The sequence below is a fragment of the Cnephaeus nilssonii genome (genome assembly GCF_951640355.1).
Source record: "Cnephaeus nilssonii genome assembly, chromosome: 5".
Classification (NCBI taxonomy): Eukaryota; Metazoa; Chordata; class Mammalia; order Chiroptera; family Vespertilionidae; genus Cnephaeus; species Cnephaeus nilssonii.
The window spans coordinates 88,655,337-88,670,166 of NC_137076.1; the positions used below are offsets into that span (position 1 = coordinate 88,655,337).

General features: G+C 56.8%; 1 protein-coding gene across 1 annotated transcript in view; it reads left to right on the forward strand.

Moving 5' to 3' along the window:
• SYNPO (synaptopodin) overlaps positions 1-14,830 on the forward strand; it is a 59,876-nt gene that overhangs the window by 18,975 nt on the left and 26,071 nt on the right. The window contains exon 3 of the mRNA XM_079770506.1: positions 3,243-3,851. Coding sequence (XP_079626632.1) covers positions 3,452-3,851 — 400 coding nt within the window. The 5' untranslated portion in view covers positions 3,243-3,451. The remainder of the gene's footprint in view (positions 1-3,242; positions 3,852-14,830) is intronic.

A 14,830-nucleotide genomic window follows, 5' to 3' on the forward strand; every position in this document is an offset into this window, starting at 1 on the left:
TCCCCATCTGTAGACAGCACTCACACGCCTACTCCACCAGCACTAGCAAGTGGCAGCTGTCCAGCCGGTGTGGCTCAGTGGTTGAGCATCGACCTATGAATCAAGAGGTCATGGGTGGATTCCTGGTCAGAGCACATGACAAGGTTGTGGGCTCAATCCCCAGTGGGGGGTTGGGGGGGGGGCATGCAGGAGGCAGCCGCTCGATAATTCTCTCCCATCATTGATGTTTCTATTTCTCTTTCCCTCTCCCTAACTCTCTGAAATCAATAAAAATATATTAAAAGAAAGTGGCAGCTGCCATTGTAGTTATGGGCCCCAACCTCCCTCCCTCCCTCCACCGTGCCCGGGGCTCCGGAGCAGGGTGGGTGTTCCAGGTCTCAGGCCCACACGGGGCCTGCCCAGGCCCACCCCCCCGCCCCCCCCCGGGTTGGGAGCCCTCCTCCTGGGAAGGGAGACTTGCGTTGGAGTGCTCCTGCCAGCCCCTCCCTCCCGGCTTGGCAATGTGAAGACAACGCTAGCCAAACATATTTGTGTGGGTGGCGGAAAGTTAACTTTTCCGCCTCTCTCTTCTTTCCTGGAAACCGTGGCCACCATCAAATACAGCAAAACAGAAGCAGGGATAGAGCGTGAGGCCCTGTGGGGCGTGAGAAGGAGCCCGGCCCCCCATGCCCACTCCTTCTGCCCCCAGCCATCTGGCCCTGTGGTGGTGTGGGCGGCGGGGTGGGGGCTCCAAGTGCTTAGAATCATGGCACCCTGCAATGCCAGGGCTAGACAGACACCGCCCCCCCCCCCAACATCCTTTGTCTCAACCCCACCATTGTGCCTTTGAGCAAAATGACTCCAAAATGCAGAAAGCACCTGCCCAAGGTCACACAGCCAGTTAGGGCTCTTCAGAATTCTACTGGCCTTTTATGAGATTTTAAGATTCTTTGAAATTCTAATGGCAGAAATCCGGCAGCAGCTGACGCGTGAGAAAGAATTTGGAGAGGAACGAGGCCTTGGAGCTCTCTCTGCTGTGTCTCTGTGTCCACCATGGCGGCCCAGGTGTCAGAGCTGGGGTCAGGTCTTGGCCCTGTCGCTCTGTGACATAGGCCAGGAGTCACTTTGCCCACCTGAGCCTCAGTTTCCTCACCTCTGCAAGGGGGTAATAGTAACCGTCCCTCCCTCGGGGGTGTTGTGAGGGTTTTACTTCAATTGCCCTAAGTGAAGAGCCCAGCACCCAACAGGTGTTCAATCTTGTGAGCGCCCATCCCTCTCTACACAGAGGCTGGCTTCTGTCAGCGAGGCCGCTGTAACAGGTGCCCGCTATCTTCCTGATCCCGATACTTGTTTGCCTTCCCCGGTTTGGCATTGATTTTCCCCAGGGCCTGGTAATGTGCTTACCTTTCCTCTTGCCTGCCAGACTCTCCCTGGCACAGCTCCAACCAGAAGCGGAGGCCCTGACCCAGCCTGCTGGGGTGGGGGTGGGGGCGGGGGCGGGGGTGCCTAGGGACCGAGGCCTGGCCTCCAGGTCAAGTACCACAGCAGCTGAGGTCAGTCCAGGCCCTGAGGTCACCCATGTCCACAGACTTTCCCAGTTCCCAGGACTCTCACTGCCCCTGGGGCAGCCAGGGTGTGTGTAGGGTTCTCCTCTCCCTATTTGCAAAGGGTGAGATTCAGACGTTCACACTTGCGAAGCTCACACGGCTGCGAAGTGGTGGAATCAAGATCTGTTAACCGAGATCCGCAAATTCCAAGTTTTCCTCCATTGGCCCTGTGTTAGGTCTGCCTGCCCATCTTGGAGCATCTTGTCCACCTCCGCTCTGTGCCTCCATAAATGATTTGCAAACCTTTGTCTCCAGCCTGGAACATCTCCCCCGGAAATCCCAAATCGAATCCATCTCCCTGTTCCCCTGAACACCTGCTCCTCGGCTCCTTCCCGTTTATTCCTGATCTCTATTGATGAAAATCACGAAGCCACACTGTCACCAGAGCTGCATCCTAGACTCCTCCCCCTTCCTCCACACCCACTCTCCATCTGCCTCCCAGCCCAGCCAATTCTTCCACCCAAGTTTCTCTCCCATCCATTCCCCCCTCGCATCCCTATAGGAAGCCTCCATCCCCTCTCTCCTGTGTAATCATCATAGTTAACATTTCTAAATCATCATGCTGTTATTATTATTCCCTATTATCATCCACAGCTCCCACCACCACCGGATTTTAAGGTTTCATGAGCCAGTCTACCATATCTTTTTTATCTCCACTGTATCCCCCAGACCTTTTATAGTGTCTGAAATGTGATAGGGACTGAAGAAATGTTTTGTGGGATGAAGAAATAGCCAACATGTATTAAGTTGCATCTCAGAAACTGTGCTAAGTCCTCTGCATGCATTTTCTCACTTAATCTTTTTTTAAATATATTTTTATTGATTTCAGAGAGTAAGGGAGAGGGAGAAAGATAGAAACATTAATGATGAGAGAGAATCATTGATCAGCTGCCTCCTGCACGCCCCCTACTGGGGATAGAACTCGCAACCCGGGCATGTGCCCTGACTGGGAATCGAACCGTGACCTCCTGGTTCATAGGTCAATGCTCAACCACTGAGCCATACTGGCTGGGCTCACTTAATCTTTAATGCAACACTATGCTGGAGATATTATAGTCCCCATTTTACAGATGGGGAAGCTGAGGCTCAGAGAGGTCAAGTGACTTGCTGCCCATCATGTGAGCAAGTGGCAGAGCTGGGATTCCAGCTGAAAGCCTGTCATGTAAGCACATCACTGCACCGTCTCCCTTGGTGCACAGCCTTCTCAGGGGTCCCTGTCCCCAGCCTTGCGCCCTCTGTCCCACCGTTTCTGTGATTCCCGTGGCAAAGGTACCTTTGGTGGATGTTAGAGAATTCTTTCTAGAGGGTGCCCAGATAAGTATTGTTAAATAACTAGATATTTATTTAATGTGTATTGGGAAAAATGACTTAGCCCAACATACTTGTGGTTTTCCTGCAATTATTGCTTAAGTCCGAAGTATTAGAAGTTATATAAAGTTGATTTACAGAAAAACATTAAGCAAATAAAGTGTCAAATGGCATAAGGATATGGCAACAAGTGGGGATGGGGAGTGCCTGAAGCACTCCATGGATGTGTGTGGGACCTGGAACCCCAGCCGGTTCTCAGGGCGACCTGAGGGGGACAGGTCTCACGGAGGACGCAGCCGGAACAGTCTGCGAGCTGCCTCATGGGCTGTTTCCTTTCTCCCTGCGCAGATAGATCGTCTTGAAGTGGGGGCCTCACTGACCAGAGACGGGTTAAGAAGGACAGCTTGGGGGCCCACCACCCCACCCAGCCCCGGAAGGCCGGCAGTTGGACCCCGCCCAGCTCTGTGAGTTGCCGGAGGAAGTTAAAGCTGCAGAGGACCCGAGGAGGCCGGAGCGGAGCTCACACAGGTGGCCTGCATCACTGCGGAGGCAGCACCATGCTGGGCCCCCACCTGCCACCCCCGCCCCTCGGACCCAGCGAAAGCCGGCCTACCCCCTGCGCCTTCCGGATCCCGGATGGGAGCTACAGGTGTCTGGCCTTGGAGGCTGAGGAGAGCGGTGGCGAGGAGAGCCTGCAGGGAGAGGCCGGGCTCCCGGACCTGGAGGAGGACAGGGTGGCCAGCAGGCATGGGGACAACTCCATCTACAGAGCCACCCCAGGGGCACCAGAGTTGCCCAAGGCCCTGGGCATCCAGCCACCCAGCTTCTCCAGGGAGGCACGGAGGGAGCTCCAGCATGACGACAGGGCCCGCCAGGACTGGGACGTGGTGAAGGCCCGGCAAGTGATGACAGCCAGCCCCAGCCCCAGCCCCGGGCCCAGGATTCCCCAGAAACCAGGTAAGCTCATGTCCCGTTTCCCCTGGACTTAACACAGGGGCTTTCGGCCATATTTTCCCATGATGCATAACAGCCCATCACAGTCCCATGGGCAGGCCCAGATTGACGGCTGTGGGGACGACGGGGAGGCTGTGAGCTGCAACCCCAGCTGCCCCACATCTAGGGCCATCTCCCTGCTGAAGAGGCCCGTGGAAAGGCGGTCAGAGAAAGCTGTGCTGGTGCGCTTGGTTGGAAACAAATCCATCTCTCACTTTTGTCTGCCCTTTAGTCATTGGTGCTCACAAATGACTGGACAGTGTGAACAGTTTATGGGGCAGGACTGCCTGGTTGAAGGTTTTGAGTGCCAGCTACTTGAGGGTGCTGGGGACCCAGCACTGGGCAAAACAGGTGTGGTTGCTGCCCCTCACGGAGTTTATGAGGTAGAGACTGAAGACTGATCTAATCTGACCTCCTAATCTTACGGGGGGGGGGGGGCGTGGCGGGGGGGCGGGGGGAGACTGAGGCTCAGAGTGAGGAAGCGAAGGACCAGGTCACTCAGCCTGTCGGTGACCGAGCTGGACGCACACTCCTCACCCAGGCCTCGGTTGTCCATCTGGTAGCGATGACAGAGGCAGGACCCACATCACCTGGGCTGCGGCGAGGACCCAACCACAAGAGGTCGGGGAGAGCTCCGTGCGAGCTACCCGCATAGAAGGACGGGAGGAAGGAAGGAAGGGCGATAATAGGCGCAGGCGTCCTCAGAGCGGGGCGGGTCAGGGAAATCGACACTGAATCACCTCCACCGGAGGCCCATGGAAACGCTGAAGTGGGTCCAGATGGGGAGGACGGGAACTGGGCCGCTCGCTCAGGCCCGGGAGGGCTTGTGCGTCAGAAAACTGAAGGAACACTTCATTTCTCTGCGGGCGTTGCTGACGCCCCGGTTGGCATCTCACCAGCCATCCTGCCCACTCTTCTTTCTGAAATAATTCTTTCCGGGCTCTGATCACCCACCCCCATGGCCACCCCCCACCACCTCCCACACTTGGGTCACACAGGGAGCTGGGCACACACAAGGAGGGGCCTTCAGTGCATCTGGGGCAGGAAGGAGGAGGGCCCAGCAGCCTTGAACTTGCAGGTGGGCCCTCACACCAGAGTCAGCCCACATTCCGTTCCCCTGGAGCCCGAAAGCCCGGGACTTGCTTCCTTCCCTCTCACCGACCAGGGCTGGGGGCCAGGAGACTCGGGTGCTGGTCTGGAACCGATGCCGACTAGCCAAACCCCAGCAAATCCCTGCCCCTGGGTGAGCCTGTTTCTTCATCTGTGAAAGTACATAAAATTACGAGCCCTATCTACTTCATAGAGCTGTTGTGAGCTACAGTGATCTTAGATGGGGCAAGGTTTTGGAAATGTGAGAGTAATCTAGAAAAGCATGTAAAGATGTTAATAATTAAAATGCTCATCATCAGCTCAACAATACAACAGCTATTATTTGTTAAGCCCTATGTGCCAGGCCCTCTGCGCTAAGAGCTTTACACATGTCATTTCATTTCTTCTCATAAGGACCCCAGGAGGGACATACTGTTATTTTCTCCCATACACACATGAGAAGACTGAGGATCAGAGAACATACGTGATTTGTCCTAGATTCATGGCTAGCAAGCAGCTAAGCCATGATCCAATCACAGCTTTTTTTTTTAATAAGGAGCTTTGGCTGTGGCCACCACTGTATTCTGATTTATAAGGGAGAAGTGTGGTCAGCTGACACCTGGAGTGGAAGAGACCACAGAAGGAGAAGGGAGAAGAAGGGACTACATTTAATGAGTCATATGGAGCTAGGTCTTTAGTGTCTCCTTCTCATTGATCTCACTACAGCCCCTCAGGGCAGGAATGTTCCCATTGTACAGGTGAGGCGACTGAGGCTCAGAGACTGGGGCCCTTTGCCCAAGGTCACCAAGTCCATGTTGGAGCTGAGACTAAGGTCGTGCTCTTGCCTCACAGTCTAGTTCATTCCTCTCTCAAACATCCAGCCAGATGGTCCTCCAGTTCTGCCCTGAACATTTCTAGGGGCAGAGGAGACAGAGTGACCTCGGGAGGATGGAATGGGCAGGGAAGACTCCTCAGAGGTGGAGGCAGGAAGGGAGCTGGCTCTTGCAGGAGAGGAGAAACCGGGTGCTCTGGGGCCAGAGCCACACTGGCCTTCTGCTCCCTTGGGAAAGGGAGCGGTCAGAGTCCCTTCTCCCGCCCGGAGATCCGGAGGGAAGAGGCCAATGGAGCTGCCAGGTTATTAGTGGATTAGGGCTTCCTTTTAAAGCTTCCTCCCATTACCCGAGGAGTATAAGCATCTCCAGACAATTACACCCGTCCTCCCACCATTATAACTGCCTCTCTTGACAGCTTTAAGTATGGGTCATGACATCTTCTGCCTTGGGTACCCACCACTTGAATGGGTGGGTACCAGTGCCATTGCTCTAAGGCCTGAGTACCAGCTGAGCAGGGCAGAACGGGGTCCGTGGCAGGCTGGAGAGTCAGGGGTACAGACAGATGAGGTGGGCAGCAGTTGAAGTTCCCTGCCCCCAGCTGCTGCCAACTTGGGAGAATATACGAGGAAGGAAAGTGTCACGTTGGACTCATTATTAGGCCTCAGCCCGCACTTCTTAGTCCACAGCTCACCAAGAGAGCCCCCTGAGGCAGACAGGATGTCCTCTCTGCAAAGTCTCAGCTGGTCATAACTGGAAGGACTCATTGAGATTACTGTGGAGATAATCCGTGGAGACTCTGAAGCCCAGAGATGGCAATCAACTTGTCCAAAGTCACACAGTAAGTCGGTGGCAAAGCTAGAGCTAGAACCCAGGGCTTCTGCCTCCCAGCTCGGCTGCTGGGCTCTGTGCTAAATGCTTTGTATGGGTTACTTCATGTCATCCTCTAACTAACCCTAGAAAATTCATACTTTTCTTATCTGTTTCACAGATGAGGAAACCAAGGCAAAACGAGTGTAAGGGTTACTTCATTTTATCCTCTAAATAACCCTAAGGCGTTCATACATTTCTTATCTCTGTTTCATAGATAAGGAAACTAAGGCAAAGTCTCAGGCCTGAGGCTGGAGGAGCTCAGAGTTGAACCCGGGGAGGTGTGGCCCATGCTTTACCCTCTGTATTGCCTTGTCTCCATGGAGCGGAGGCAGCAGGCTGAGTTCTTCCACCCACCTGGGGCTGGGAAAAGGTTGATCAGGCTCTGGGGGATGGTAGAGGATTCTGCGAAGCCATCTTCCTCCCCCGTGGAGACACTCAGGGAGACGTAGGACTCACGCTGACCTCACGTGTGGCTTTGGAAAGTGACTTGCCCTCCTCTCCAGGCCACTTGGTATTGGGGGTTTGGGGTATCTGGAGGACACTGCCTGAGCCTCTGGGGTGAATCTGGGTTGTCAGATGAGCCCTGCCCCTGGCCATGTCTATCTAGAGGAGGCAGAGGAATCCGTGCCCATGATAAGAGCCTACGTTGGTCACTGGCCAAGGACATGGCCCTGCTCCTCAGTCCTGTGGGAGAGAGGGCAGTCAGAGAGGCAGGGTGCCCCCACTTCTCCTCCCACTCCCCAACTCTACAGGGACCATAATAGGAGGGTGATGGTGTAGGAGCAGGGCTCACAGGTTCGTGTATACCTCACATGTACACTAACACATACCTACTCACACCCCACAAACATGCATGTAAACATACATAATGTATACACATCATGTTATGCAAACATGTGTGTATATGCACATGTGCACACGTGCATGCCCTCAGGCACCCACACACCCATGCATGGGGTATACATCCATAAACACCCTCCCACAACCCCCCCTGACCCATACATGCCTTTCACATGTATCAGATTTGCATACTTAGCTATAGTCCCACCTGAAACATATAAGCACACAGATTCCCTCCCTTAGATACAGGTTAAATCATGGTCTTTTCTCCATTTTCTCTTGCTCACACACCTACACTTTGCAATCTCTCTTACATATGCACACGTTTTCTTTTACAGGCATTTCCACTCTTGCACGCCCACTGCCACACACCTACGTACAGAACGAACCACTTTCTGTCCTCCTTCCTTTTCCCATCTCTTTCTCTTTCATACCCACCCACACAGTAATCCTAGCCTTTCTCTCTCCTCTCTCTCTCACCCACACAGTTTGTTTCCTGGTTTCCCACAGGCTGGGCTGTAGCCACTTTCTTAGCGCACACACTCACAGGGCAGGCCATATACCCTGCCTCGTGCCAATCTCCAGGGCCCCTCTGTGCCTCCCACCCCCACCTGGGGCGGCCCCAGCACAGGAGCATCCACAGTGTCAGGGGGATTCTCTGTGACCCAGGAGGCAGAGCGGCCAGGGAGGGTTTATCCTCTGTCACCTGACCTGGGCTCTGAGCCCGCCCACTGGGGCTAGGGAATGTCCCCAAACCAGGCCACCTGCAGCTCCGTGTTTGGGTACACACCAGCACATTTCTGACTTCCTTTAGCAGAAACCTAACCACAGAAAGAACTCGACATAAAAGACAAATGAAAGTGGAAGCACCCTGGTTGAAGGGCTGGGGTACATGGAACCCAGGGAAACTTCGGTGAAAACCCAGGCCAGCACCTTCCCAAGCGTGGTTTTGTTTCAAAGTTGTTGGGAGAGTGAAGGGTGCTTGTTCTCAGTCCTGTTCCAAGCCCCGTAAGTCTCCCCGTCACTGGGAAGGGGCACCAGAATGTGGGAATCTCGACTTTTAGCAGCATCCCATGTGATTCCCATGCACACTGATTGCTGCCCGCCACGGGGCTCTGCTGGGCTCAGTCCCAATGGAGTTCAGTTCAATGAAAAGATGGGGAACTGAAGCCCAAGGGACACAGGGCTTTACTGCCCTTGTTCTTACTGGCCGACTGGTTAAGCCAGGGGGTAGCCCCAGGCTGCAGGGTGGTGGGGAGGGTTGGGGGGTTTGACAGTTCTCATCGGCCCAAGTTCTATTCTAGTTACTGGGGCTGAGGGGGAGGAAGGTGGGCTGGAGGGGGTCCTGCACCTGTGACTGAAAGTGGGGAAGTGGGAGGTGGCGCTAGTTATGGGGAAAGAATCACAAAGACCGATTTAAGTCGGGGGTGTGGGGGGGGGGATAGTGGCGAGGACAGGGAAAAAGGTGGAGATGAGATGGATGGGAAGTCTTGATGAAACTAGTGGAACAGAAAGCAGAAGGGGTGACCTAGAGATGTGAAAATGAGAAGGAAACAGAGAGGCAGACAACCAGACAGCAGAGAGTGAGGCAAAAAGGAGAGGAAAGATGGAGAGATTGGCGACCCCCCGGGGACTGGGGGACCGGGCACTGGAGGCCGGACTCTGTGGGGGTGGGGGAGGGGGAACGTCGCACCTCGGAGGGCTGGGTGGGGTGGGGCGGGCGAGAGGGCGGCGCTAGGGCCCGGGGGAGCGGCCTGCCGGAGCGCGGCTCCTCGCCCGTCCAGCCCTCCCGGCTCGGGTCCCGAGCCGCCCGCTAGTCGGTGGAGGTGGCGGCGGCGGCGGCAGCAGCGGTGGCCGGCGGGGAAGGGGCGCCCAGGCGGGAGGGGCGAGGGTCTCGGGGCGGGGCGCCCTGACGGACGCGGCCAGGGGCGCAGAGTGGAGGCGCCCGTGAGCCCGGGGACGCGGAGGCTGCAGGTGAGTGAGGGGAGCCGGCCGGGCAGGGGTGCCGGCGCCCAGCGCACCTCGCCCTTCCCACCTGTGCGGCTCAGGCGCCGCCTAGATGGAGGTGGCACCTCTTGGCTCCAGGCTCCCCCGCGCAGGGCGACCTTGGCCAAGTGGCTGCTACACTCTGGGCCTCAGTTTCCCCGTCTGTCCGGTGCGGTGGAGAGCGGGCCGGAGAAATCTCCAGGCTCTGGAGCAGCTCAGGAGCGGAGGACGCCCGGGTACAGCGTGGGCGCCCAGCCCTGCAGCCCCACCCCGCACTCCGGTCCGGACCCGGGACGGGACGGGGCAGCCCCGGTCCCACGGGTGGGCAGCGCCGGCGGTGTGCGCTCCCCAGCCCGCCTGGGGAAGATGGCCAGCTGGGCTCAGGAGGACGGCGCGTTGGACTCTGCCCGGGGTTGACCAACGTAACATGGGCGCCTGCGGGGCAGCGGAACGGCGTGTGCTCAGCCGGGCCCCCTTCCCTTCCCTTCCCGCGGGCGGGGCGGCTGGCGCGGGGTTCAGGCTGTGCGCGCCCAGGCAAGTGGCATTGGAGCGGCGGCCTGAACTGTCTGACGGCGGGGACCACCGGCCCGAGCCCCACCTGGGGAAATGGAGGCCCATCCTGAGCTCCCAGGGGAGAGGGGGAACTGTCCGATGGCTCCACGTCTAATTCTCACAGCATCGCTACTCTTGCTCCACTTGCCAGGTGAACACGGAGGCCCTAGCGGGGCCCCATTCAGGGCCCGGACAAGACACCCCCACCCGCCGTGTTCCCTGCCTGGGTTGTCTACAAGGGACAGGAGTGAGCGAGGAAGCAGCACGCGCCCCACTCCCCACCCTTTCCCGAGTGGCAGGTGGCACTGGAATGAATCAACTTGCTGTGTGATCCTGGGGCGAGACTCTGGCTCCCAGGGAGAGGACGGGAAGGGGGCCCCCAAGGGGACAACGGCAGTGCTTGTGGTGGCTGCAGGGGTGGTCGGGGCGTGCCCCACCCCTGCCCTGTTGCCAGGTGTAGGATGAGACAGGATGCTGGTCAGAGGGACGAGGGCACGCTGGGGTAAGGGACTGGGATCTTTGCTGGTGCCAGCCTGCCTGTCACCAGCCCGAGGCCTGGCCCCCACCCTGTGCTGGGGCAGAGCCACCAGCAAACTGACGACTTACCGTGTACCTCAGGCAGTGGAATGGGCCCCCTTAAGGGAGTGAAAATGGCCTGCTGCTTGGAGGCGGGTCTCCACATGAGATCTTGGGTGGGTTCCTCCTCTGGTCCTCAGTTTCCCCCATGAGGGGAATGGACTAGGATCACTTAGTCTGATACTCAGAGAACTTCCCAAAAGCAAGCTGTTTGCTGCTGTGCCACCTGGCTCCCACTTTGCAGGCCCCTGCCCTCCGAGGTGCGACGTTCCCCCTACCCCACCGCTCCCAAACTAGTACCCAAATTAAGCTGTGGTTGGAATCAGCATTTACATGGTTAAAATAAGCCTTTAACTCCTTCCCTCCCTTGTTAGCTGTTGCCCCTCCCCTAAGGTGAACAAAAAGAAAAAGACCCTGCCCTAGCTGATTTGACTCAGTGGGTAGATCTTCCCCCTGAGGACTAAAGAGTCCTGGGTCCGATTCCAGTCAAGGGCACATGCCGGGGTTGCGGGCTCGATCCTCAGTAGGGAGCGTGCAGGAGGCAGCGGATCAATGATTCTCTCTCATCATTGATGTTTCTAGCTCTCTCTCTCCCTCTCCCTTCCTCCCTGAAAATCAACAAAAAAAAAAATTTTTTTTTAAAGAAAAAGACCCTGTGACAATCAGGTGCCTGATTCCCAACTGATCCCTAGCTTCAGTCATCATTTTACCTAATCTCCCCATTTTAGAGTTGGGGAGACTGAGGCTGGAGAAGGGAAGAGGTTTGCCCAGGGTGATTCTGTGAGGAGAAGGCAGAGCTGCCTTTCCTTGGAACAGAGCTGCTGCTTCTTTTTTTTTTAAATTACTCTTTTTAAAAAATATATTTTTATTGATTTTAGAGAGAAATGAAAGGAGAGGGAGAGAGAAACATCTGTCGGTTGCCTCCTGCATGCACCCTGATAGGGGGTGGAACCGCAGGAATCAGACCTGCGCCCTTTGGTGCACAGGATGATGCTCCAACCAACTGAGCCACCGGCCAGGGCGGAGCAGCTTCGTGATGAGTGGGAGGGGGCACATATGGCAGAGGAGCCTTCTCTCTCTCTCCTCTTCACCCCCCGCACCCCCACCGGACCGGCTCCATGGTTAACATGCACCCCCAGGCCCTGCGTCCCTCCCCCTGCGCCCGCGTCACAGCTCTGGGAGGGAGGCTGAGCGGGGTGAGCACACTCCCCCCACCTGCCAGGGCTGTCTGTCACCCACAAGGCCCAGCACACCTCCAGGCCTGGGGGCCTGGCCTGGGAGGCACCTTTTCCTTCAGAGCAGCTCCCAGGCTTCCAGACATGAGCTCATCGGAGCTGCTGATGCCAGGAAGGGAGGGACTGAGGGGGAAGCAGGCAGGGCTGCCCAGACTGGGGCACTGTGGGCCCCTGGGGAAGTGGAGGGGTGCTGTTGAGGACTTGCAGGCCCTGGCCCCCAATGTAGTGTGGCAGCAGGGACAAGATACGCCAGCAGAGAGTCAGCGGGGACGGGGATGGGGATGGGGACAGCCTGCGATGCAGCAGCCTAGGTGCTTGCCTGCTGTATGACCTTGGGTGAATCCCTTGCTCTCTGTGGAACTCAGTGTCCCTGGTCGGGGCGGGCGGGGGGGGGGGGTGTCTTTAGGCAGGCATTGGAGTTGCAGTCAGGCCCCTGCCCTCAAGAAGCTACACTTTAATTGGGGAGATAGTTAAGCAAAAGGGAAGCCAAGAAGTCAGCAAGGTGATTTCAGATAGACACAAGTGGCACCATGAAATGTAAGCCATGCTGCTCAGGTGGAGCGGGGCTGCTTTGTGTTGGTGGCTAGGGAAGGGCTCTCTCTGGAGGGGGCATCGGAGCAGAGGCCTGGATGCTATCTGAAGGTGTGGTCATGGCTGGCTCATGGAGGAGGCATGACCAGAACTTAGGCCTAGAAGAACGGGAGGGATTTGGTGGGGAGGAAAGTGTTTCTGAGGATGGTGAAAGGTCTAAGCTAGGAGCTGCAGGTATGAGGGGGCGGGGCATTGGCTGAGGGTGTGAAAGGCCTTCAGCCCTCCGGGCTTCGGACTGCAGGCAGACCCACCCAAAGGAGCCTGGGGCCCGTGATCTGGTCCGAGGGGTGGCCGGGCTCTGTGGAGTTAGTCCAGTGTGTGTGTGCGAGCTCAGAGTCCTTTGGGAACTGTCCCGGAGGAGGAGTCCATGCGGGGACAGCCTCCGGGCCCTGTAATTCCAGAGGCTTACAAAAGCCCTCGCTCTCCAGAATGACATCTTTACCAACTGGCCACTGCCTGAGATTCCACCGTCCTGGCTTCATCTTTTCCACTTGGTGAGGCAGTACTGCAGCGTGTGACCCCACACCACCCTGCCCTGCCGCCCAGGGGGACCAGATTCCGTCTGCTCCCGTCCTGCCGGCTTCCCGCGAGGCTCACGCACCGATCCCGAGGCGGAGCCCGGGGCTCCCCTCCTGACGAGCTGGGAGATCTGGAGCATGTTATATAACCTCTCCAGGCTCCTGTTTTCTCATCTAGAAGATGGAAACAATAATAGATCTTATCTTGTACTGTTGCTCTGAAAATTAAATAAGCTAATAAATGCTAAAAAAAACACCCTATTACTTATTAAATAGTATATTATCATGTCTTGATCTCTGTTTAAATAGGAAGCCCTTAAGGAGATGGACACTCGCTCAAGACTCATATCTCGGTTTAAATTACTTCTTGGCGCTTGGCCAGGAGCAGGTTTTGAGGTGGGAGGATGGGCGCAGCCCGTGGAAAGGGCCTGGCCCGCACTTCAGGAATGGCTGCCCGAACCTCGCCGTCCTCGCTAACTGGCTCGTGCTCTTGGACAAGTTCTTGTGCTTCCTCTGAGACCCGGGCCTCTGTTCTGAGCTGCTATGAAAGGGGCTGAGAAGGACGTGTGGGGGCCGTGGGGGTGGAAGTGCTCAACAGACTCCAGAAACACGGGGTCCGCAGGAGGGGCTATCAGAGGGGCAGGCTGATGAGCCCCACAGGCAGGGGCGTGGGCCGAGCCGAGACGTGCATTTATCCTCCGGAATAACATCTCTTAGAGATGAAGAGTGTTCACAAGACAAGAGCCAGCGCTCTGGGAAAATAGTTCATGTTTATGGTAATGGACTCTGTGCCAGGGGTGTTCCAATTTCTTTACATGTCAACAACCATGTGAGGTAAAGTACTGGGGTTCCGAGCTTGGCCCTTGAGCCAGCTCAGCCTCTCTCTCCCCTTCCCTCCTCCCTCAGGAGTAGGTCAGGGAGGATCAGGTGTGCCTGGCAGTGCTGTGGGCCTGGGCGGTCCTGCCAGGGCCTGAGGAGTGGGCGTCATTATTGTTGTGGAGCTTGAGTGGATCCCATGGAGTCTGGCGTGCCTCCCATCACTGTTCTCATGGGGGAAACTGAGGTCAGAGAGTCCAGGGACAGCCCCAAGGTCATAAGCAGGAGGCACCCTTATTCTCTGCGTCTCCTGTCCTGCCCCCGGCTGCTTAGTACTTATGGACACTATGGGGTATGGGACTTGGGGACCCTGCCACCCATCCCCAAGGGGGGCCTGGTCTCGGCCAAGATTCCTGCGATGGGCCCGTTGGGAGGGCACATGGAGTTGGGGGATGGGAAGGGTGCTGATTAAAAAATAGACTGTCACGCGCATGGAGAGCAAGCATGCTACCACCCAGCCTGTGCCAGTTGGCTCCCCCATGCCCAGCTGCCAGGTCCCACTCAGGGTTCCCGCTGGGGCCCCGCCCACCCCACCCTGGCTCTGGGCCTGAGGCTAAATGCTCCCAGCTATCCTCTCCTCTGCCTTCTCCAACCCTGCCCAGCCTCCAGGCAGATGGTGCCCTCACCGAGCCTGGGTGGGCCCGAATCTCAGCTGTTGGCTTTAAGCTGTGCCGGGGGGTTTGGCATCACCACACACTGGCTGTATGGCCTTGAATGAGCCTCAAACAAGGACAGAGTAACGCCACCAGTTAAAGCTCTTTACAGCTTTCAGAAGGTTTCTCCGATTCCGCCTCTCACACAGACCCACCAGCAGAGCTGGAGACGCATTCAGAGAGGCCACGTGACCTCGGGCCGCTCAGTGCAGTGTGGCAGGGCCGAGGGCTGTGTACCCAGATAATCTTGCAAATCCAGGTCCTGTACAACTTCTCCTGGGTAAGCGAGGTCACTTGAAACCACAGAGGTGAAGGCTTTGCAGT